The 25,741-nt window shown below is 43.7% G+C and overlaps 1 protein-coding gene across 5 annotated transcripts in view; it reads right to left on the bottom strand.

Annotated features, from left to right (window-relative positions):
• Spin1 (spindlin 1) overlaps window positions 1-25,741 on the bottom strand; it is a 52,962-nt gene that overhangs the window by 11,211 nt on the left and 16,010 nt on the right. For all 5 annotated transcript variants that reach the window (XM_085831075.1, XM_085831077.1, XM_021180282.3 and 2 more), the window contains exons 2-4: window positions 19,550-19,750; window positions 14,664-14,712; window positions 2,290-2,543 (exon numbers count right to left, since the gene is read on the bottom strand). In XM_085831075.1, the coding sequence (XP_085687201.1) occupies window positions 2,290-2,543; window positions 14,664-14,712; window positions 19,550-19,601 (355 nt within the window). In that variant the 5' untranslated portion in view covers window positions 19,602-19,750. The remainder of the gene's footprint in view (window positions 1-2,289; window positions 2,544-14,663; window positions 14,713-19,549; window positions 19,751-25,741) is intronic.

Genomic DNA, 25,741 nt, shown 5'->3' with positions numbered 1-25,741 from the left:
ATGGTGTACTCCTGTATAAACCAGAGTATGACTTTCAGTACTGAAAGGGAAGGCACTCCTGCCACGTGCTACTCTGTGAATGAGCCCTGCGTGCACAGCACTAGATGAAATCAATCAGTCAGCGAAACTCAATTCTCTATGACGCCATTTACAGGGTGTGTTACAGAGTAGCCAAATCCCTAAAGACAAGAATGGTGGGCAGTAGGGAGAAAGGGAAGAAGCTGCCTACACTTACAGAGCTTCATACCTTAACATGCTAGTGTTGATCACTACACACATACAAATAGTTCTAAATAACACACTCTGCACTGCATTTGCCGTTTCACACTAGCCACCTTGCCCTCTGAGTGAATCTTTATCTATCTTGATCATGCTTGGCTTGGGTGTGTGTGTGAAAGGTCTGAATTATGTAGACCTTCCTGACAGACAAAGGGGACTCACACTGTGTAACTAAAACAATGAAGAGGGTAAGGGGGACAAATCCTTATCTTAATGTTAGGGAAGTAGCAGGTATGAGCACCCTGGTGCCACTACATGCTCTTCAGCTAGCTCCTTCCCATCTCTTGCATCATTATACAGTTCAATGTACACACCAGTGAGCTAGAAGACTGTCTCCTCAAAAAGCAAATAACCTTATAGATTCTACTCTCACAGTGAGCATTAAAGTTAAGATTTGTAAGTGTCTAGCCAAGTATAGTTGTTCCTACCTATAACCCTGGCCCTCCAGAGCCTAAGGCAGGAAGAGGGCAGTGAGCTCGAGGCCAAGCCCAAGAGCACTGAACTACTTACTAACTGCATCAGACACACAGGATCTTGAACCATCATTTGGATTTCTCTCTTCAAACCATAATCCATGTCATCTGACAAACACCAGACAAGAGAAAACTATAAAGAACACATGCTGCCCTTGATGATACACAGCCAGGTATGCTCACATGGTCTCTTTCTGTCCTATGAAGAGGCAAGTGAGAAGTCTTGCCCTGCAAAGCAGACACAGACTGAAATCCTGGGTCAGAAGATTCACCTCAACACCTCTTAACCACCACTTAACACAGCTGAAACAAAGTAGTTAAGGTAGTTAACCACCACTTAACACAGCTGAGACAAAGTAGTTAAGGTAGTTACAGCTTTGTAAGGTGCCAATAAGACCTTTAACATCCCTGTTTCCAGTGGGAGACCTGACCTCAGATTAAAAGTACAAGGTATGCACTCAAGAGCTGTCACACTAGGAAGAGTGAGTGCCAGGTACGTGGCACACGCCCATCATCCCAGCTACTCAGTCAGGAAGCTTGAGACAGGAGGAGGCTTAGCTCCTGAGTTGAAGACCATCCTGAGTAAGGCTCAAGTGAGCTACAGATCTGCCCTAGATGGGATTATAACCATTTTTACATCTTGTCTAAAAATAGTTGAAAATGTAAATATAAAACTTTGTGAAAACGGAATTATGCTTTACTGTAATGAGAAGACTTTCGAGTTCTGTGGGGCTTAATTTTCAAAAGTCGCAAAACCTTAAAGACAATTCTGAAAGAAAATAAATTAGTATTTTAAATAGCAGTAACAGCCGTAAAATGTTCTGAAGCAAACTTCTAAGTAACATTACTTGTGTATATCCTACTTAAAACTGCCATCAGCCGGGCGTGGTGGCGCACGCCTTTAATCCCAGCACTCGGGAGGCAGAGGCAGGCGGATTTCTGAGTTCGAGGCCAGCCTGGTCTACAAAGTGAGTTCCAGGACAGCCAGGGCTACACAGAGAAACCCTGTCTCGAAAACCCAAAAAAAAAAAAAAAAAAAACTGCCATCAATAATCAGTAGTTTTAGACTTTGTGCCTTAAGGGACATTTTATAAAGCAAAACGGAGACAGCATGACATAACATCAAAGCTTTCCACTTTCAAAACTTCCTAAAAATGGACAGAGTGTACATCCTGGATGCTTGTGCTGCAGTTCCAAGTACAATTACCATTCGTGACAGGCAATGAGTGAAACAAGCCAAGTCTGACTGAGCTGTGACGTCAACACACCATGCCAGAGAGCCTATCCTAATTCCTGATGACACTGAACAGCTAGAAGACTGGAAACCTTTAGGTCCAAGATGTATCTCATAAAGGCTCTTCATCATGCTCTGAACTGTGGTTTCAGAACATCTGCCCTGGATCAGTTCTGTGTGTTTAAGTGATGTTATCAGAGGTGCTTGAGATCAGATACAAGTTAAAACACTGATAAAGAAAATCAAAAAGCATCCAATTATCACTTTTAAAATAATGTTTTTAAAATAACTTTAAAAACTTACCAACTCTATCAGGGAGGACTTCCAGTGCAGAAACTCTTTCATCCTTATTAAGTTCTAGTCCATAAACACAGTCAAATCCATCGTACTTTATAAGATACAGGGAAGGATTCACAGGCACCTGGTCCAGGACAGTCCCCTTCCACTGGGTAACAGGGCCATTGCCCTCTCTCCACCCATGCTGGATCCTGCAGCCTACGATGTTCCGCCGGGGTTGGGACACAGGCTTGCTTGGTCCCACACTGGTCCGATGTTTTCTGTATTCACACATACAATGTATTATTCTCACAAGAATGCATATCTGAACCCAATATAGCCATCAGTTTGCATGTTCTTCATTACATATGATCCTAAAGGAACAGACAAACTCCTACTGGTGAGGCAGGACTACAAGTTTAAGGCCAGCCCAGGCTGCATAGCAAAATGTGCTTCAAAAATAACGGGCTGAAGAAATGCCTCAGTAGGTAACAACATTTGCTGATCTTACATATGACCCAAATTCTTTTATAACTGCCTGTACTCAGTTCCAATGCCTTTTCCTGGTCTCTTCAGAAATCAGGCAAGCATGTAGTATACATACATGTATGATGGAAGCACTCACAAGCTCATTTAAAAAAAAAAAAAAGAAAGAAAGAAAAAACAGTATTTCATTCCTCCTTATGTCCTGGTAAATGAGCTGGACTGTATGTGCGTGCACTTCAGTTCACTCAGAAGCACAATTTCCTCACATACTTGAATGTTTCACAAGTATATTTTAATAGTTTATGACAAAATACTAACATATGAAAACTATTACAGTAACATCAAATGATGGTGTTTCTGTGGTTGAAATATTTACATAAAATGCTAATACTCTGGCTATTTTTTATGTGTGCACACATGCACATACAAGAACGTGTGTTCATGAAGAGGCCAGGGGTGCTGTTAGGTGTCTTCCTCCACTGCGTGCTCTTCACCTCATCTTCTCTCTCTCCCCTCTCTCTCTCTCTCTCTCTCTCTCTCTCTATATATATATATATATATATATATATATATATATATATATATATATAAAAATTTGGAACTTGCCATTTAGGCTAGACTGGCTGGCAATGAGTTCCTAGGATCCACCCATCTCTGCCATACCCCAAACAACTGAAGTTAGAAACAAATGGTCCATCTGAGGACCCAAACACAGGTCCTCATGCTTCTTAAGAAAGCACTTTACCCACTCAGTCATCTTCCCCGGGCCCTTATCCTGGCTTCTGACATGGGGGGGAGGGGGATGGGAGGAAGGCCACACTTCATTTCACTTTGAAATAAAAGGACAAAGGTCAAGATTGGACGCAACACAAGCCACACCAACTTGACAGTTGCTGCTATGTGCCGAGAGTCAAACAGGGCTGAAGAGGTTTCCTTCCCATTTTACAAATATGTATGACAATTACAATTAATTTCTTAAAAAAAGAAAAAAAAAAAGAAATCATAGTTACAATAGCTAAAAATATATAAAAGAAATGCATTGTTTGCATGCTCTTAGCCTTGCCAGAGGTTCTGGAAACAATGGTCTCTTGAAAACATGAGGAAGGACTTCAGAGCCAGTAAGCTTTGGGAGGGAGGAGGGAGGGAGGGAGGAGCTGAGGCACTGTGGAACTGGGAAAAGGAGTGGGGAAAATGCAGCTCCTAGAAGCCAGACACCTCCACACCTCCTCCCCACCCCTGCCCTCAAAGCAGCACACCTTCCTCCTAGGGAGAGCCATGTCCCCAGGCCACCCCACCCCCACCAAGTGTAAAACCCTAACTGGGTGTGAATAGAGCCAGGAAATAAAGTCCAGAGGCAGATCCAGAAAAACAAACAAAACAAAAAACCCCACAGACAAAGCAATAAATAGACCCAGGTGGCTAAGGAAAAGCCCTGTTTCAAATCAGCCAGCATGCACTGAGCTGAGGAAGCTAGGGAAGTCATCTGGGGCAAAGGGGGCATCTGCTTATCTTCTCACCTCCCTTCCAGCCCTGGAGTCCTGCTGGACAATATGCAAAAGCACTTTAAAGAAGAAATGTTCTTGACCGAGTTGTGATTGGCAGTAAAGGCTGGCCAGGAAAATATATCCATGTATTAGATAAAACTGTTACTGGCACTAAGCAAAGGAAAGAGACACTGTCCAGTTGACTGTGCCAAGAAGTGCCCAGATTGGATGTTTGTTTCTGGGTGTTGTCTGAGAATGTTCTGGAAAGAGGTCAGTATTTGAACTACTGGACTAGGGGAAAACAATGTGACCTCAGCAGTGCAAATGGGCTTCACTCAGCCTGCTGAGGGCCTGGACACAACAGGCAGGAAGATGTTTTTCTGGCTCCTGCTTCTCCAGCCTTGAACTAGGACTGAACTATACCATCAGCTCTCCTGGCTCACACACTGCAGACTGAGAGGACTTCTTGCCTCCTCCATATTGCATGACTCAGATTCTCATTATCTCATGCTCTTCTATCTCCTACTGGTTCTCTTGCTCCAGAGAATCCTTACATAGGAACATGTACCACAGAATGGGAAGATAGCTAGGCAAGACAACATGAAAGAGCTAGGCAAGGGAACAGACAACTGAGAGGCATGTGAGGAAACGGACACATGGGTTTCTGTTAATACAAGCCTGAGTGGTGAAGGGAGGCAGGGGTAAAACCTGAGGTGGCAGGTGTAAGGACTACAACAGACGCTGCACAGCCTGCTGTCAAAGGCCAACATACACAGCACGTATGCACATAAGTGTGTGCACACCACAATGTGGAAGTCAGAGTTGGTTCTCGTCTTACACATTACATGTGTTTAGGGAGTGGAAATCAAGTCACCAGGCTTAGGAGGCAAGCACTTTTTCTCTCTGAGCTATCTCACTAGTTCCCACAAAATCACTTAGTACTGAGATTGCTAATTGAGTGGGGACAACTGCTCCTGTGGGAGTGGGCAGCAATGGATGGTGGCGATTCTAGCAGACCTCACAAGACTCTAGTTCCCCTAACAAGAGGAAGTAGCTGAGGAGCCTGGAGTGGCAGGCTGGTGGCAGCGGCTAACAGTACTACGATAAGGTGCTGTACTTTTACATGTGTTTACATGTCTCTGACAACCGCAAGTTTTAAAGTGCTTTGTGCAGGTCTCACATATTTTGTGTACTTAAAAATAAATTGTGTATTTTATGGCAATAAATTATGAAAATATTATTGTCTGCAGACTATTTTATACAGGACATACTTTCTTTATCCCCTCCATTAATCACCAATCCTCCCAGGTCAACTTCAGGTGTAAGGGACTCATGTCAGTCTCATAGTATTTGAGAATCAATCAGAATATGTAACTGTTTTGACACTACAGTTGTAACACAATTCTCAATCTCTCTCCACTCACACAACCAATATTACAAGAGAAGAAAAGCTTCTAACTACTAAATAACACTCAGACTCAAAAGAGGACTTCTAGGCATGTGAAGTGTCTAGGAACAAGCATCTGTCCTCCTCAGGAGTGAGAGTGGGTCCTTAGACAGGTCTTAGAACACTAGATCTTCTCAGTTTTTACCTTTGTCTTCAGGCAACAGTCATAAGCCATTAAATTTTTACACCCATGTCCCAGTGCACTCCCCTCCATAGGAACAGGTTCACAACAAAGGCTAAGGCAGGTGCCTCACCTGACCAAGGAAACAGTTTGGTCATACATACCAGGTTCCTAACTTCAACATGGGCCATTGTAACTTCCCAAATCCTAAACAAGAGACACTGTTATTTCTTCTTAGGAGTGCTTTGTCCATTTTGAATGTCTGCTACTTCCATATGAATTAGGAGGGGTATTTTTCTAGTTCTGCACAAGAAACATCACTGGGATTGTGATGGAGATTGCACCGAGTCTGTAGATGGCTTTTATTTCCACAGTATGAATTGTATCAGTGCGTGCCTGAGTCAGAATGGAAAGGCGGGCTTTTCCTACTGTCTTCTACTTTACTTAAATGTTGATTCTAACACAAATCATGGTTGAGTTTTCTTTTCATTCTTATTTATTTTGTGTGCAGCTGTGTGGGTGCATCAGCACCACAGTGTGTGGATCAGATAACAACTTGCATGAACTCAGCTCTGCCCTTCTACCATGTGGGTCTTGGTGCCAAGTATCTCTTCTGGCTGTGGCCCTTCACCAGCCCTTTTCAGTTTTTGAAGGCAGGGTCTGCCCTTGAACTCACGGTGATCCTCCTGCTTCAGAAATCCTGAGTGCTGGAGGCGTGGTCTGCGTGGAGGAAAGTTGTCCTTAGGGGAGGGCTGTGAGGTTTCAGAAGCCCACACCACACCCAGTCTCACTGCTTCTCTGCCCTACTGTGTAAGATGCAAGCTCTCAGCTACTGCTGTGCGTGTCTGCCTGCCACAACACTCTCCACTGTGATGACCATGGACTCACCTCTGAAACTGCAAGCAAACCCTCAAATAAACGCTTTCTTCTTTTTTTTTTTTTTTTAGTTTTTCGAGACAGGGTTTCTCTGTATAGCCCTGGCTGTCCTGGAACTCAGAAATCCACCTGCCTCTGCCTCCCGAGTGCTGGGATTAAAGGCGTGCGCCACCACGCCCGGCAACGCTTTCTTCTTATGAAAGAGGAATCCAAGAAATATTTGCTCTTTTGGCTAAAGAAAACTCTTTTCCCCTCAATATTGGAAGAAAGTGGCAGAGAAACAGAAGAAAGATCTTTATGAAGCTCTTAACGAAATGGGAAAAATTTGGAGGTGAGAGTATCCTTCAAGAGTGGAGAAAATGTAATGATAGAAAAGAGGGAATGATAGAAAAGGAAAGGTTAAACGGGTAACACAGAGGAAGGAATGTGGAAAGGATAATTAATATCAGAGGCTTTTAAAACTACTTGACTGACAGACAGACAGACAGACATGGGGAGGGGGTGGGGAGGCAGTCAGAAGAGGAGGTCAGAACTGGAGTTTTAAGCGGAGATTCCAAGCTGCCATGTGGATGCTGAAAGCTAAACCCTGCTTTCCTGAGGGGTATTAAGTGCTCTTAGTTACTGAAACCTCTCCCCAGCCCCCAAACCCAAACAACAACAACAACAAAGACCACCTGGGAAAACTAACTTGGCCGCTAGAAGACCTCTACAGTGTAAGATTTGCAAGACCAAAGAAAGAAGATACTAGAAGGTGATGTCTTAGTCAGGAATTCTATTCCTGCACAAACATCATGACCAAGAAGCAAGTTCTCAGCTTACACATCCACACTGCTGTTCATCACCAAAGGAAGTCAGGACTGGAACTCACCTGAGGCAGGAAGCAGGAGTTGATGCAGAGGCCATGGAGGTATATTACTTAATAGCTTGCTTCCCCTGGCTTGCTCAGCTTGCTTTCTTATAGAACCCAAGACTACCAGCCCAGGGATGGCACCACCCACAGTGGGCCTTCCCCCTGTTGATCACTAATTGAGAAAATGCCTTACAGCTGGATCTCATGGAGGCATTTGCTCAACTGAAGCTCCTTTCTCTGTGATAACTCCAGCTTGTGTCAAGTTGACACATAAAACCAGCCAGTACAACTGACCCCTTGTCAACTTGACACACAAAAATAACTCTTAAGTCTTAACCCTTACTTTCTCATTCATTCCCAAGATATAAATAACGTTAAAAGTCCCACAATCTTTACATATTAAAAGTTCAATCCTTTTAAAATATCCAATATCTTTTAAAATTCAAAGTCTCTTAACTGTGGACTCCACTAAAATACTTCTTTCAAAAGAGAAAAATATCAGGGCACACTCACAATCAAAGCAAAATCAAACTCTAACTGTCCAATATCTGGGATCCACTCATGATCTTCTGGGCTCCTCCAAGGGCTTGGGTTGGGTCACTTCTCTAGCTCTGGCCTTTGTAGCACATACCTTGTCTTCTAGGCTCCAGCTACCTATACTCCACTGCTGCTGCTGTTCTTGGTGGTCATCTCATGGTGCTGGCATCTCCAAAACACTGCTGTCTCCCTCTGTAACTAGGCTTTACCAACAGCCTCTCATAGGCTTTCTTCATGGTGACAAGCCTCAACTCCTTTGCATAACCCCTTCAGTCCTGGGCCATCAATTGTAACTGAGGCTGCACCTTCACAAATGGCCTTCCATGGCCTATCACAGTGCCAAACCTCAGCTGCTCTGCATGACCACTGCATGTCTTCAAAACCAGTACCACCTGGGTGACTCTCATTACCAAGTCCAGCCACAGGACAAGATACAACCTTGGCTATCCCTGGAACACAATCTCTCTGTGCTCTCAGAAAACACTTTCCAGAATATTTCACCTCAATGATGCTGGTCTCTTCTTAAATCACCACTAATTTCTTAGTTCCAGCTAGCCAGCATCAATAGTCCCAGTAATGCAAAGGTTTCACTTTAGTAGTTCTGGTATCTTGTTAATCACAGCTGATTCTTCAGCCCCAGCTAACCAAAACTGAAGAATCTTCACAATCAAAACAGCAATGGCCCGGATAAGAGTCCTTAATTTTCCCTCTGAAATTCCACAAGTCAGACCTCCATCGTTTGCACTGTTCTTAACATTATCTTCCAAGCTCCTATACAACATCTGACAGAGCTCTTAACACCAAATGGATCTTCTAGCCCAAAGTTCCAAAGTCCTTCCACAGTCCTCCCTAAAACATAATAGTCAGGTTGTCACAGGAATACTAGTTTGTCTTAGTCAGGGTTTCTATTCCTGTACAAACATCGTGACCAAGAAGCAAGTTGGGGAGGAAAGGGTTTATTTAGCTTACACCTCCACATTGCTGTTCATCACCAAAGGAAGTCAGGACTGGAACTCACCTGGGGTAGGAAGCAGGACTTGACACAGAGGCCATGGAGGATGTTTCTTAATGGCTTGCTTCCCCTGGTTTGCTCAGCTTGCTTTCTTATAGAACCCAAGACTACTAGCCCAGGGATGGCACCACCCATAGTGGGCCCTCCCCCCTTGATCACTAATTGAGAAAATGCCTTATAGCTGGATCTCATGGAGGCATTTGCTCAACTGAGGCTCCTTTCTCTGTGATAACTCCAGCTTGTGTCAAGTTGACACACAAAACTAGCCAGTACAGGTGGAAAGATCTTCGTGCTCATAAACTGACAGAAATCACACTGAAAACTAAAGCCCCATACAGATTCCGTGCACTCCTCATCAAAATCCCAATGACATTCCTTAGAAAACTAAAAAGAAAAAGCAATCACCAAACTGATCCGGGACAGATGGGCAGAGCAATCCCACCTAAGCAGACCAGCAAAAAGGGGCAAAGACCATGTTCTCTCTCACATATGCTCCCTAGATTTTAAGTTTTGCATTTGAGAGGGAGTGCAGCTAATGAGGACAGTGAGAAGGGAAAAAAGGCTCAAGGCAGAGTTACGTACAAAAAAAAAAAAAAAAAAAAAAAGGGGCTGGGGGGTAAGAGAATACAGATTGCATGGCTTGACAGGTGAGGGGTTCACAGGGGCCAACAAACTGGGCATACACCAAAAGCACACAATGAAACCCATTACTAATTTTAAAAGGAAAATACAGAAAGAAGTACTATTCTGGCAGCCAATACTTACTCATATATATATATATATGAATGAGATATGCTAGGCCCAGGGAGTGGCAGTATTAAAAGGTGTGACCTTGTTGGAGTGGGTATGTCACTGTGGGTGTGGGCTTCAAAAAGCCTCACCCTAGCTGCCGGGAAGCCAGTATTCTGCTAGCTTCTGAAGATGTAAAACTCTCAGCTTCTCCTGCGCCATACCTGCCTTAATGATAATGGACTGAACCTCTGAACCTGTAAGCCAGCCCCAGTGAAATGTTGTTCTTTTGTAAGAGTTGCCTTGGTGTCTGTCCTGGTGTCTGTTCACAGCAGTCAAACCCTAAGCAATGTACAATAACCTTGTCAACCACCACCGTTCTAACATTAGTCAATCTTCCACACACTGAACTTGGCTATATGGCTTAATAGTAATGAAGTGATTTTTTTCCACTGTAGTTGGTACTGTTAGGTCAAAGCAACTCTTCTTCTTTGGAGTCTACAAAATTTAGAAATAAATAAATGAATAAATAAATATCTTTGTCTTTTGCAAGATGCAAACAATTAGAAAGAGAAAAACGTGCTTCCCTAGCAGTTGTTAATTTGTAAAATTCCTAGGTGATACTGCCATTTCCTGATTTTAAATGACAACATAAAAAGATGAGCTAGCACAGTCTCTTCATCGAGTCACTGTGGTTTCAGTAAAGCCTCTGAGAACAGCAGCGATGCCTGAGTTAAGCAAGGTGACAAAGCATCGCCCGCTCTGACGTCACAGCAGCGTTAACAATGTGGTGCACTTGGATGCTGCAGCAAGGTCTGTCTGGCCTGAGTGTCTGCGACTCAGCCTGTACTCAGGTGAGGCGAGGACGCACAAAGGCCGATGGATGTGATGTGGTATTTAACCCACTTCGAGACCTAGCTCAATTACTGATCACTAGGCAAGCCTCAGACAAGTTACTGAATCTTTTTGGCCTCAGTTCTTGACTCTGTCGTGAAGATTTTACGACTCCAACTTGACAAGGGTACTATGATCAGAGCACAAACCAACAGAGGGGTAGTGGATGACACTTTCCATAGTGTTGGTGTCTGCATTGTACTTACAGCTCACTCCTTTAGTGGGCATTTCTGTGGACGGTCTGCCTGTGCATGTGCACACACATATGTATGGAAGTTAGAAGCTGAGACACCTGCTGTCTTCCTCATACTCTCCACCTCATTTTCTGAGACAGAATTCCTCATCACACATACAAGTCAGAAGATTAGGTAAGGTGACCCGCCAGGGAGCTCCAAGGGTCTGCCTGTTTCAGCACTCCCACTCCCACCCCGGCACTGGGACCACAACTACTGCAGCTGACTTTTTAACAAGGTTGTGATCCTTGCCAGGCAAACTGTACAGACTGTTAATCTCGAGCATTTATTCTCTAAAAGCAAATTACTGGGTTGGATGTGGTGGTGTTCACATTTAATCCTAGTGCTTGGGAGGCAGAAGCAGGAGGATCTTTCTGAGTTAGGCCAGCCTGATCTACATGAGTTCCAGGCTAGCTAGAGGCACATACATAGTGGGAATTTATATCTTTAAAAAAAAAAAAAAAAAAAAAAAAAGAGTCAAAGCAAATTAGTGAAACACGTGACACCTCCTTTTTTCAAGATAGTACCTTAAATTGAAGACCTATCACCCATTCAAGCGGAGGCGGGGAGAATTAACATGACATCTAAAAAATAACAAGAGTACCCATTGTATCTGAGTTCACCTGGATGCTTTCCCAAGGCAATTCTCAAAGCAATAGTATCTCAAATAACTTCATGGGGAAAAAAATGCAGAAAAGCTTGCCTTGATGCTAGTCTCCCAAACCCAGTAGGTACCCAGGTGATCTCCACTACAAACAAAGCTAAAGGCTGGCTATAGGAGTTGCCTAGCCCATTGAGGCCCTGGATTAGACCCCAACAAAGACAGCAGTCAAAACAAATTCAGCCATTTCCACTGCCCAGGTGGAGTTGAACCTTAAATCCACCTAGCACCTCCTAGGGACAGCTGTGGGGGCTCTGACTGCAGCTCTGCTGATTTCCCTCAGCTTCTAAGGTCTCCCCGAGCCTTCCCACTACAGGGGGAAACAAGCCAGCCCTGTCAAGGATGGAGTGATGAGAGAACCTGAGGTTCTGGTGTTTTGCATTTAGTTTGCATTTTTAAAAAAAATGTAGAGGGGCCTAGCAAACACAGAAGTGGATGCTCACAGTCAGCTATTGGATGGGTCACACAGCCCCCAATGGAGGAGCTAGAGAAAGTACCCAAGGGGCTAAAGGGAACTGCAACCCTATAGGTGGAACAACAATATGAACTAACCAGTACCCCGGAGCTCTTGACTCTAGCTGCATATGTATCAACAGATGGCCTAGTCAGCCATCACTGGAAAGAGAGGCCCTTTGGACTTGCAAACTTTATATGCCCCAGTACAGGGGAACGCCAGGGCCAAAAAGTGGGAGTGGGTGGGTAGGGGACTGGGGGAGGGTATGGGGGACTTTTGGGATAGCATTGAAATGTAAACTAGGAAAATACCTAATAAAAAAAAAAGAAAAGAAAAAAAAATGTAGAAAGGGGCTGGTAAGATGGCTCAGCGGAGCCGGGCGTGGTGGCGCACGCCTTTAATCCCAGCACTCGGGAGGCAGAGGCAGGCGGATTTCTGAGTTCGAGGCCAGCCTGGTCTACAGAGTGAGTTCCAGGACAGCCAAGGCTACACAGAGATGGCTCAGCGGTTAAGAGTGCCAACTGCTCTCCCAAAGGTCCTGAGTTCAAATCCCAGCAACCACATGTTGGCTCAACCACCCGTAATGAAATCTGACGCCCTCTTTTAGAGTGTCTGAAGACAGCTACAGTGTACTTACATATAATAAATAAATAAATAAATAATTTTTTAAAAATAAATGTAGAAAGAAACCTATGCTGAAAAGCTAAACACTCAGTGATCCGGTCAACACCCCACAACAGGAAAGATCTGCAAAGCACAGTGTCCTCTCACTGCGATCAAGACATTTATAATCAGCACCCAGCAAAGGAACGTTTGCTATTTCTCAGCCTCTGTCCACCTTCAAATCTCCAGTGAGAACGACTTTCATTTCACTTTCTGGGGCACAGCAATACTCTCAAGCTCCTGGTCTTAAATAAGCCTATGAGAGAGCAGATGGAGTTCCCCAAATGTGAAACACACATGAACTCTTCGCTGGGTGCCTGTGAACCCTCAAGTGTTTGATTTTAATTTATCTTTGACAATTTTTTTTTTTTTTGGTTTTGAGACAGGGTTTCTCTTTGTATCCCTGGTTGTCCTGGAACTCACTTTGTAGACCAGGCTGGCCTGGAACTCAGAAATCCGCCTGCCTCTGCCTCCCAAGTGCTGGGATTAAAAGCGTCCGCCACCACTGCCCGACTTTATCTTTGACAATTTTATACATGCATAGCATATACTTCGGATCAATTATACTAACAGCATTGAGAAGTGGGTGTTTATTTCCTGTGCCTGAAGGAGTCAAACTCAGGAGATAACGAATGCTCAGTTTACTTAGGAAAGGGAACTACAACTCCCTTGTACAAAATGCATGCACAATACTGTGGGATCAAACAAATGTCTAACCTCTTAACCCAATGAAATTGTAACCAACAGTAATTACTTGGAAATAGGTTTTTCCAAAGGGATGGGGTGCTAACACACTATACCTTAACATTCTTAACTGCTTTTAGGAGGAAAAGTCTCATCTGAGTGAACTGCCTTGACCTTACTAAGGTGGTATTTCACTGTTTCCTACCCACTGCATAGTGTTTGTGGGTTACATGCCTGCCATTTGAGGCAAGAGTTGGCTGACCATTTGCACCATGCCAGTGAGTAGAGCCACCACATAAATGATCACATCACGGGATACAGCAAAACCAGGAAGACAGTAAGAAAAGGTCAAGTTTATCCAGTCTCAGGGGAAGGTACACTTACCTAATTTTCAATCTCTTGTTTTCTAGGTCATATCTTTAGGTGAGTATTACATTTACATTATATACTCATCTGAATGTGAGACAAGTCTGGTTACAGCATCAACCATTACCGAAGGCATTCCTGTTTTACAAAGCCATGACCAAGAAACCTATTCTCTCAGCTGCACTGAGGCATAAAGTCTGTAACTATACAGACTGCTTACAGTATCAGAGCGGGGCGGGCCTTCAACGGTAACTCACATTCCTTAAATTCAAGTCAGTGTTGAGTGGTATATCCATGATGCAGGAATGCAGTCACTACAGCATAGCAACTACAGGACTGGGGTACACTTGTCATTTTAAATAGACGACAAATGCCAGGCCTGGTGACACACGTGATCCCAGCAGGTCAGAGATTGAGTCAAAATTACAAGTTTTAGGTCACCTCAGACTACACAGTGAGGCTATGTTTTAGAAAAAAGATGTTTAATTCTATTTTAAATGGATTTAAATTATATTACATATAAATATAAATACTAAATCATAAATCACAGGTATAAGGCAGAACACAGCAGCTAGCTAGGTATACCCTAGCATCAGATACTTCTGTTCAGCTCCTTGGCTGACAGCAGATCAAGACCTGGAGGTTTAGATTTTGCATGTGCTTTCCCCCACTGTGGTTTCCCATTAAGACAGAGGATGGCCACGGCCAAAGACTTTTAAGAGCTTAAGTACACACTTAGCACACAATCCAGACCAGGGAAAGAAAGAGAATGGAGGGGGTGGGAGGTGGAGGTGACCACGAACAGTTACAAGGCTTTAAGTGGAGATAAGATAAAGATAAAAGCCCTGGCTTAAGAGGTAGTCCTGGTGCAAGTTATCTAAAAACAGGCTTAAGCATTGCTTACTTGTGAGATGTCCTCTTCTTCATCATGTTTGCAGATACTCCAGCATGGCCTACAAGAGAGTTGAGTTATAGTCAGCAAATAATGGGTTAAAAACAAAATCCTACTTCATAAAGCTTGAAATTGATCATTAACAACCAACATGTTAGAGCCACATGTTTACTGACTTCTGAAAAGGAGATACTTTGAGCAGACAAAATGACCAGTGATTCTTCACCAGCTGCATGTGTAAAATTAATGTTCACTCCTGACCATCCAACAATAAACGGTACAGGACACAACTCGTCCTCCCTCTCGTAATCTAGGAAACCTAAGAACCATCTGGCTTGAGACACCAGGCAGCAAAGGCCTACAGGAGCTGACAGCAGACCAACAAACGAGGTGGTGAATCCATCTCTGAAAGCCCTTTTGGATTATGGTATTTGAAGTGGGCATGACCTTGCCAAGCAGAGTGCCACACTGGAGTTAAGGAGGACTGTCTGTTATTAGCATGTAGCAGTATAGTGTATATAAGGAGAGATACTCAGAAGAGAACTCCCAAACTTAGTGGTGTGGGGTCCAGCAGGGGTCCATACTCTGGCTAAACAGGAATCTGAACATGAATAAATTCTGAGAAATCACAAATCCAAAACACTGTTCAAAGTCCATCTAGTCACTTCTTAGACATGTGGAGTAATCAGAAACAAAACAGAATCAAAACACAAGACTCCTCAAGAAGTCCTCAACAGCTTACATCAAAGAGAGTAAAATCCACCCTTCACACCAGCCTATAGAAAACAGTACCAAATTCACCCTCAGCACCTGCTTGACAAACTTCAGTGTCCTTTAAAATGTCCAACTTCCTTTCTTAAAAACTATTAGACAAGAAAGGCTAGGTGTCTAACTTACTGCTCAAGCATTTGCTAGAATATACAAAATCCTTGGTTTGACCTTCAAACACACACACATAAAAACACACCACACATGGTGGGGGACCTTGCTTGGTGCCACATGCCAGTCATCCTAACATTCAAAAGGGGGTTATAATCCAAGTAGGTTACAATCAAAACAAATGTTTTGCATGCAAGGACATTAAAAGATAATTGCACCCAAATAATCCCTAAAATCTGGAAATATCATGAAAACAAGTCAAACCAGTAAAGAGTAAGCCACTTGCACCGTGATTATTAAGTAGACTATGTAGATCAGTAAGGTCAGCGTTCAACACAGCAACACAAACTCTCCAAACATACATGCAATGCATGTATACATACATAAGTGAGACTGAAACCAGACCTACCTAGGAACCCAGAGAGCAACACCCACAGGCCTAACCCAAGGGAACCCAGACTGCCATAAAGAAAGGAGGAGCAGGGAAAGCAACGGCCAAAGTAGACTTTTGGGGAAACTCATAAGCCCAGGCTGCCAAACAAGCAGGGAGGTAGCTGTGCACAGGACCCCTAAACTAACTTCTGAACACTGATAGTATCTTCACAAGAGCAAAACAAACAAAAAGTACTTCTAAATGCATCAGATACAGGGAATTGAAGACTTGCTGTCAAGCGGAACTTAAACCAGACAGCAAGCAATTCCACCCTCAATCCACCCACTGACAGGAAAGTATCTTCCAGCCACAACAGCAGCACTGCACACAAACAAGTCCAGCTCCACCAGGTCTGAGACAGACTTAAATTCAGGACAAATGTCTCCATGGATCACAAAAGATACTGCAAAATCGTATGGTTAATTAATCAAAAAGTCACAAGAACCCTAAGTACACACAAGCCTAATTACAGAGCCCTGAGCCCCCCACCCCACCCCCAAAAATGGGGGGGAAAAACCACATCTGCACCATGTATATTTAGTTACATAAACTCTCTTGGTGTTCATGGTGTGAACTGGAGGGCAGAAAACCAGAAGGGTCAGACACCTGAGAACCACTAGAGACAGCTTGAAAGTCATGTCATATGCATTTCCTTTGGACCCCATGTTAACACTCACCTAGATGTACTGGCTATATACTGACTCACACCATGAATCTAACAATATCCTTAAAATATCCTGAAATCATACAAAATATATTTGCTTACCCAGGTCAGCATTATTAGGGCATAATTACGGAAAAGGTTCTCTGAGCAGTTAAACCAGGTCCTGAACTCATAGTGTAAGACACAGTCACAATGAGAATGGGAAAAAATTAAAAAAAAAAAAAAAAACAAACAAGTATCAGGGCTTAGACACTGTAAAACAAGCAGCGCTTTTATTCATCAGGTGTCTACATTAAATGGCCAAGTATGAAGATGGCTTTAACACGGGCCAGAAGCAGGAGGGCTGAGACAGGAAGGCTCCTTTCTTCACTATTTGCAAGCTCCCTTCTCCCTGGCCTTACATGAAGTGGTGGTACGTATACAACTTCAATACTAAAGGTACTACTATGCAGCCATTACAGCTTTCAATCAAGAGACAGAGATGGCACGCTGGTACCTGGATCAACTGAGGGAAGAGCAGAGGGTAAGAGGAAAAGGATAGTTAAGTGTGTGGCAGCCACAGGGTAGGCCAGGAGTGAAGAAACCATACCTCAAGTGTTCTCTGACAAGCTGCAGAGAAAGGAAACACTCGAGGCATGCTAGAACTGTATATACTGTATGTACCAGGTGTGTCCACCCTCTCTCCCATCCCATAGTATCCTAATCCTCATCCCACACACACCCACCATCCTACTTTGGGCACACAGCATGCTGGCTTCAGGAAACGGGCACCTTGAATGCCAGGCCGCTCACTGTCTCTGTCCCTCGAGGCAAAGCACTTCAGGGTGCACTACAGACCAAGTCCCAGTGCTGACTTTTTACTAAGAACCTAGTTCACTGAGTAAGAAACGGTAAGCACTATGCCAAAATAACCATCTAATCGTTATGCACAGTGAGATGGGGCACTGCAGACAAGCAGCGTGGCTTCCTGCGGTAACCTGAGAACAAGAGTGCAGTCAAAGGACTGATGAGCCAGAGGCCATGCACGAAGTCCAGAGCTCCGAGAAACTACACCATAACCAAGACAAATTTCCAGTTTCTGGCCCAACTTGTACAGTTTAAGTTGTTCCTGCTCCTCTGTCTTTATCACAAGTAAAACACTAAAAAATCTCAACCATGCTTCTAAGATTGATCAGAGAATATAAAGTCACAAGACAAGAGAGGAAAGGATGGCAACCTAGATAGTCAGAGCCTGCACAGGAAGCTGTATAGAAAACTTCAACTGATGCTGCTGGAGTTAGTAGAGCCCAGTCAGCCAGTGGGATTGAGGCACACTCTGAAAGGGGCCCACACTTTAGTTCTGTCTGGAAAGGCTGATAATCTGACCAAGCTGTCCTGTGCCCTAAGGCAGGGCACTCTAAAGTATAGGTTTGACAAAAGGTTGAGCTAATCACAGAACCAGCAAATGAGCTAATGGATAGAACGACACACACACACAATAAAAAACAAAAAACAAAAAAATACAAAAAACAAAAAACAAACAAACAAAAAAAAAAAAAACCAGACCTACCGGTAGGAGGAAACAAAACAAAATCATTATAAACAAAGAAAAAAGCCAGACGTGGCTGCACACATACAATCCCAGAAGTGGGGAGCAGGAGGAACATATCTACATTCAAGGCCAGCAAAGGGTAGGTCTGAGGCTCCCTAGGGTGAGACTCTTATCTACAAAAGCTGGACTTCTTTAAATTAGAAATACTCTGTGTGCTGACTGTGGTGCCCATGGGCAAGAGAACCAAGGACATACATAGGCCAGCCTGGGCAACAAGTTCTGAAACACTAGCAACTTCACTTAAACCTTATCACAGACTTTTTCCAATGTTCAAATGCCACAAGTAAGTACTGAAGAGTATTATTTGTCAGCACAGTATGTGCAACACATCTGTGATCCCAAGGCGGGAGGATCAACATGTTCAAGATTCTGTGGCCAAAAGGGAGGGAGGAAGGAAAAGGAAAGCAGGGTACCTGGTTCATTTGCTAATTTTATAAAACATTCCACATGGTCTCTGCTTGTTTGGGGAAAGAAGGTTTTAAAAACCTACACTTTTGGGGGGGGGGATGGGGGACTTTTGGGATAGCATTGGAAATGTAATTGAGGAAAATACTTAATAAAAAATATAAAAAAAAAAAAAAAAACCTACACTTTTAAACCAAGTGGTGGTGGCATGACTTTAATAATCCCAGCGCTGGAAAGGCAGAGTTCAAGGCCAGCCTGGTTTACAGAGTGAGTTCCAAGACAGCCAAGGAAAAGAACGCTGTCTCAAAAATCTACCCTTTTATTCCTGTTTTTAGTCATGTGCCACAAAAACAAAACAAACAAACAAACAAACAAAAAACAGAGTGGATTACTGTTGTAGAGGAGGTGTACAGGCAGGCTTGGCTTTTGTTGTTTCTGAGACAAAACTTCATATAGTCCAGGATGGCCTGGAACTTGCTGTGTAATAAAGGACGGCCTAGAATTCCTGGTCTTCCTGACTCCATTTCAGAGCACTGGAATTACAGGCTCAATGAGGTCAATTTCAGATCCAAGGCAATACAGCCGCTTTAAATAAGTATACAAAACTGAGTAAGATCCTCCTTCTGCCCTACAGCCACCCAATCGCCTAAATCTCACTAAATCCAACAAGCTAACTGCTTGCCTTCTTCTCGCAAAAATAAAGCCTTGATTCCACTATATTCTGCTACTTGAAATTTACTTGTTTAGCACTTATTTGGTTATACAGAAAACAATATTTGGCATAAGGGTTCTCTTTTTCAAGACATCAAAGCTCTTGTTTCACATGCAGCAAGGTATAAATCACGGAGAAGGGTCCACACGGCCCAGGTGAAACCACTGTTCTAAAAGGTACAGCACACTGACACACACAGCACTCCAGTGCTTACCTGCATCAGCTCTGGACCGCTGGCCAGGTGTCTTCCCGAATGGGGTCTTCATTCATCTGTATCTATGTGAGCAGCAGAGCTGCTGGACTAGGGTGAAAATCCAATGTTCTCAGCTATGAGGCTGCCCACAGGTTCGTGTTAATCCACCATCCAGGTGTCTCCTTTACAAGTTCAGCAAAAACACATGGAATCCCAAGCACTCTGTAAAATGAGCATCAAGACAGCAAAATGCCTAGTGAGCCTCTAAATGTAAATGGAAATGTAAGCCTAATTCTCAACTAAAGGCACTGATCCCTGGAGCAATGACAACGCAAAGGCAACGCCTCACAGTGAGAAGGGGATGTCGGGACAGGTCAGACCCCGTAGGGAGAAGAGCCTGTGCAGAGACTAGAGAGCCCTGTCCTAAATAAACCACCTTGCTGCTAGGGCCCAGGGTAGCTGCAGGATCACAGGAGAGGTGATCAGGGTACAGGTCACTCAGGGAGGGGAGATGCATCTGGCAGACTAGGACTTGGAAAAAAGACAACATGACCTTGTTTTCCCCTTTCTGCCCCGAACCTCTCATAAAGATCCATTAAATCCAAGAGAAAAAAAATTCCAGGAAAAACGATCCCACCCACGTAGATGCTAAATTGTTTCACAAAAGCAGTACCATTTACATCAAATTTGGTTCCAGAAACTTTGAAGCTCAGGTAGTAACCCTTTTCCATATATCTTTCCCAAGCAGACATTTTTCCAACTGCCATAGCGTCCTGGTGCTGCTGCTCCTGTGGTCAGGCTTGTATGTTACTGCTAAAGAAACAATTTCCGAGTTCTGTGTATCACCACCACTCCATGGCTTTATTCAGTCTCTAGCTGAGATTACAAGGACATCACAACCCACTTGGTCCTCCCTGCTGTATTTAGTTTCCCCCAGCCTTCCTGCCCGTGGCCCAGCTCCCCTTCTGCTGTGCTTACAGATAAAGCACTAAACTTGAAGGCAAGACATGCAAACTCTTCTGTCATGTTCAACTCTCTCGCATGTAACCTGAGCAGCATTCAGCACTACTAGCCAGAACCCAGCACACAGGCTTGCTGTGCACTACAAAGGACTTCCCACTGAGGCACTGTCCTGAGCCTCCCAGGCTCAGCCCTGTCATTGGTTCAGCCAATCCTAACCTTCCTCTAGTGAATTTCATCACTAGAGCATCCTCAGCATATAATAAACATGATGCAGTGTATCACAACTTTAAAGGCCAACTCCTGGGGCTGGAAAATAGCAAAAGAGCCAGGCTTAAGTTCCAGCACCAACTCAGAGGCTACAATGCAGAAGCTACAATTAATTCCAAGAGGTCTGACACTCTCCTCTGACCTTGGGACCAGGTAGACACATGGTACACACACAGGAAGGAAAGCACCCACTACACATAAAATAAAAGCAAATCTTTTTTTGTTTGACAGGATCTTACTGTATAACCAGCCTCTGCCTCCCAAGGTTTTCTGAAGTGTGTGTGTCCTTCTCACTAGGTTTCAACTATCATGGCAACATTTTCTGTTGCTATTTGAAGTTGAATTTAACAAACCTTTAAGAGAAACTGAGGACTTGAAACATGGGTCTTCTGTTTTCTGTTGTCATGTGTGTATACACATTGTTTACGAGCATGCAGAACAGGGGTGCAGAAATCTGAGGGCAGCCTGGAGTGTCCATCAGTCTTCCTTCACCCTGCCCTGTCTGTCTTCTTTAGCGGTGCCTGACCCCATGAGCTGCTGGGGATCCTCCCATCCCCATCTTCCTAGGGGACTGCTGGACGAGATACGCATGCTATGTCAGCTTTACATGGCAAGGACCTTTTACAGCTCAGCCGTCTCCCCAGCTCTACAAGGGGACTTTTGGAGCTAAATAATGTGCAGTAAAGTTCCTAGAAAAAAAGCCACACCTACTGCTGACTAATTACAATTTCGTGATTGTGGAAAGAGCCAAAATGCCAAGTTCCATCTTGACTTCCTTTAGTCCCTTTACAGACCACTCACAGTCCACCTAAGTGTCTGACCTAGCTTCCTCACGACTATCAGGTAAAACCTTTTGGAATATACATACAGAAAGTCTTCATAAAGTACCTGAAACTTGTAACATTACCATCTTTGCTGTAGCTTGCCTACCTGATATTTCCACCAATATACTTGAAAATGTCTTGCCTTATGATTTTTTTTGTTCCCAATCCATAAAAATTCTGTTTCCACATTGATACATGGCATTCAGGTAAGTCTTTCATAGGCCAGCCACAATGCAACATTCCTTCTACCTTCCTGAGGAACCATCAGTCTAGGCTCATCCCAACTCCTGTTTAAAACCATCAGGAAATGCAGTCCCCTCGCCAAGACACTGAGTGGAGTTGCTGAGCCCTGTTCATGTCTCAATAGATGTCACAGAGTGCTTTGAAAAGTCAAATAACAGCATTCTGAAAGTAGAACTGTCTTTTGACTGAACTAATTTAATTCATTCACGTTTTCTAGAGACACAGATCATCTTTAAGTTATCTTATTATGTGGTTAGTTTAGTAAAAAAAAAAAAAATTAAACAAATGCAGTCGTTTCTAGGATAGCAGATGCTATACTGGTCTCCCTACCCCAGTGCTCCAGGAAAGTCACCAAGTGTAGCTTACTGCCATGTTGCTAAAAAGGATCAGGCTGCTGGAGAGGTGGATCGGTGATCAAGAGCACAGCCTGATCTTCCTGGGTTAAATTCATAGCATCCACATCACATATAGCTCACGGCCATCTGTAACTCCAGTTCCAATGTATCTGACACCCTTTTAAGTCTCCTCCAGCTATGGTGGAAATGCATATAGGAAAGCAATACACCCACATATACATTTAACAACAACAACAAAAGTAAGGTAAGAAATGGAGAACAGACAACAGAAAGGTTCTTAGGTTACCTACTTTCTCTCTCTCCCTACACACGCAACCAGGACCCTGGCTACGGTGAGAGCACACTCAGGAAATCATAGTTAAGTACTCACAGCTGACTCTTGACTCTACAAGCTAGGGTCAAATGATTGGAGACTCAAAACATGCACAAGATACAGTGACTACAGAAAATATTCACCAACGCACAAAACTTTTCATAGTAATACAGAGTTGGGGGAGATTCTATCTCTTCTGGAAGTCCATCTTTGTTAATTAAAGCTAATTACCCACCCACGATGGTTACTGATCTTTAATATATTTCTCAGGAGGTTAATTTCCAAACAAGATTATCCTTCAATAATTATCCCAAAGATCATTTATAAGATGCTGAATTGGCATAAAAATGCACTGTACTGAGTGGACACAGCATAGCAAACCCGACTCAGTGTTGTGCTTTCCGTGGGCTCTTTCATGCCGTCCACACAGCATGCTGCAGAAGCCACGGCTGCATCATCACGGAAGCATCAACTGGAAACTGAAAAGGCCAGCAAAATACAATACCCTGATCAAGGTCATAGGACCTCACTGAAATAAATGCTCTACCATAAACAAACACGCACATAAGCAGGCATGGTAGAGCATGCCTGTGACCTGGCACTGAAAGTGCAGAGGCAGGAAAAAGCCCTCCAGGCAAGCCTGAGAGCTGTGTGAGTGGGGCAGGCACACCTAAACCAATGGCAGATATTGTACCAAAGAGGTTAAGAAATGGGCATTTCAATTTCTCAGACATCAGGCCTGATGGTTTGGGCCACCTATTATCTGAGCGCTCACAAGAAGGTAAGGCAGGAGGTGCTCAAGTATCAGGACAACCTGAGTCTAAAGTAACAAGCAGGAATAACCATGTGTGGAGAAGGGACATGAAAAGACTCTGCCAACTGCTATCACCAACACTGTTTTTAAGAAGAGATTTGGTCACTGCTGAAGCAAAATCTTAACACCAGGTCCTCTCTCTCATGAATAATATGTACACAGGAGTACTAACAACCAAAAACACCACATGTCAATGGTAACTGCCAAATGAGAAGCTTAGAACTTTCAAGCTGTAACCCAAACTTCCAGAGAGGGAAAAAGGGCTGCAAACTCAGCCACCAACAGCCAACAGTGCACCCACCCAATCCTGCCAGGTAAGGAGGGCTCACTAAAACTCAACTCTCTTCAGTTTCCATGTAGGTGAGAACAATGGTAGGTATCCCAGAGGGCCTTTGTAATAAACCAAAAATATAGCAAATACACACCTTTCCTGAGGCCCAAGCTATTCGAACAAATCATCAAACTCAATAAAGCACAGCCTATGGGTTAAAAACAAAGATGACAACCTAGACTCACAACTCGGCATGAAGTGTTTGTGAAGGAGGCCAGGGCTTCATGCATGCTATGTGTGCACTCTATCACGTGAACAACATCTCAATTCCATTATTCCTAATACAATATTAAAAAACAAAACTAACAGAACAGAGCCTGCCAAATGGTTCAGTGGGTACAGGCACGTGCTGCGCAAGTCCAGCAGGCTGAACCAGAATCAAAATAAGACTGGAAGGAGAGAAGCAACTCCAAACCTCTCCTCTGACCTCCAAATGCACATTATAGCATGTGCCAAGCAGAATCTGGAGAGAGCCATATACAGATATTTGCCTGCTCATTTCAGTTTTCCCAGCATTCTTGAAACCTCCCACCATAAACGGACAGTTACTCTGAGACAAAGTCACCTAAGTCCAGGTGCCAGGCTGGTGAGAGCCCACTTTGAAGAACAGAAGTCAAGAGCAAAAAGGGTCAGTGGGTCAATAGCTTTAGAGTCTGTACCTCTGAGAATTGCAATTCAGAACCTTCTTGGGAATAAAATAACACTTACTAGAAATCCCAAGTAAAACTGTTCTAACATACACTATCTAAGCCTAAATAAAGGCCTCTGTACATCAAAGTTAATGTGAACAATCAACGGATGGAGTACCCCATGATAGACCACTTGCATGACTAAAGTACTTCAAGTTGTTGAAAAACTTGGCTGTCATAAACTTTTAAGTAGTATCTAAGTTCTTCAAACCCCAAAACACTCTTAACAATTTCAGCAAAATTATCCCTTGGTCTAAACCCACAGATACCAAATTTTATCAATGACCACAAATCCAGACAGTGACACAAATCCAGGAACAGCTACACTCGGATTTTTTTTTATTTTTTACCTTCCTTCTGAAATATAGCACCCCTTTCCCCAGGAAGACACAACACAGTGCAGCTGACTCTGAAAAGCCACCCCAGATCTTACCAACCCTCTCTGTACGCTGTAGACCTCAAAACACCTAAACCCCACCAATTGTGTCAGCTACTGACCTGCTATTCCAGCAAATAGACCTGTGCCAAAGGCACCAGGCACTCAAGCACCAATGACCACGGTGCAAGTCATGGTCGAGTTCTCAGCTACCCTGGAGAAGCAGAATTATCGATGGCACACTAAAGCTAGCGGCCTTTATATAGATCCTCAGAAAGTTCCTCTATATCTTGAAACTTCCAAGGATGAGACTGTCTCAGAGTCAAGGTGAGTGCCCAGATAATTAACAGTAATAATATGATTGGGAAAGGGGGCTGGCCATACAGAGCGACCAACGGAGGGATTGGAGACTGCAGTTTTGAGCCCCAGACAGCAGGCAGACATCTAGGGAAAGGAGATACCAATTACTCAACCAATCAAGATGACACATGAACCATCAGTAGTCTGTGGACACACAGGGTCATGTGAGCGCTGCTGACTGACAGCACTCTGTATACTAGTGTATGGCTGTGCCAGGAGTCATCTGACCTGACTCCACAGGAGGATGCCCTCACAACCTTACTCTGAGGACCTCCTCTGGCTGGTCCTTTATATCCTTTCCTGACACAAAGCTATAATCATAAAAGACTGTACTTTCTCTGTGGCTACTGAGTGAATTATGAAACCACAATGATGCAAGGAGCAGAGACGTTAAGGTGTGTCTCAGGACTTCCTCAACTTTTGCAAGAGAAATTTTACATAACCCTGAGTATAAAAAATATTTAAGTACACAAATTACATTTATTGAAGAGTCACAAAGAAATTTACTTCAGAACAACTATTTGGTAGACTCTGATTTTATTATTAAAAATTAAAACAAATTTTCATGCTAATAAGAATGCACTTCCTTAGCCGGGTGTGGTGGCGCACGCTTTCAATCCCAGCACTTGGGAGGCAGAGGCAGGCAGATCTCTGAGTTCGAGGCCAGCCTGGTCTAC

The sequence above is a fragment of the Mus caroli genome, unplaced genomic scaffold (assembly GCF_978045245.1).
Source record: "Mus caroli unplaced genomic scaffold, Mus_caroli_1 scaffold_15, whole genome shotgun sequence".
NCBI lineage: Eukaryota > Metazoa > Chordata > Mammalia > Rodentia > Muridae > Mus > Mus caroli.
Note: the sequence above shows the minus strand (reverse complement) of the source record. Positions and strands in the feature narration are given on the sequence as shown.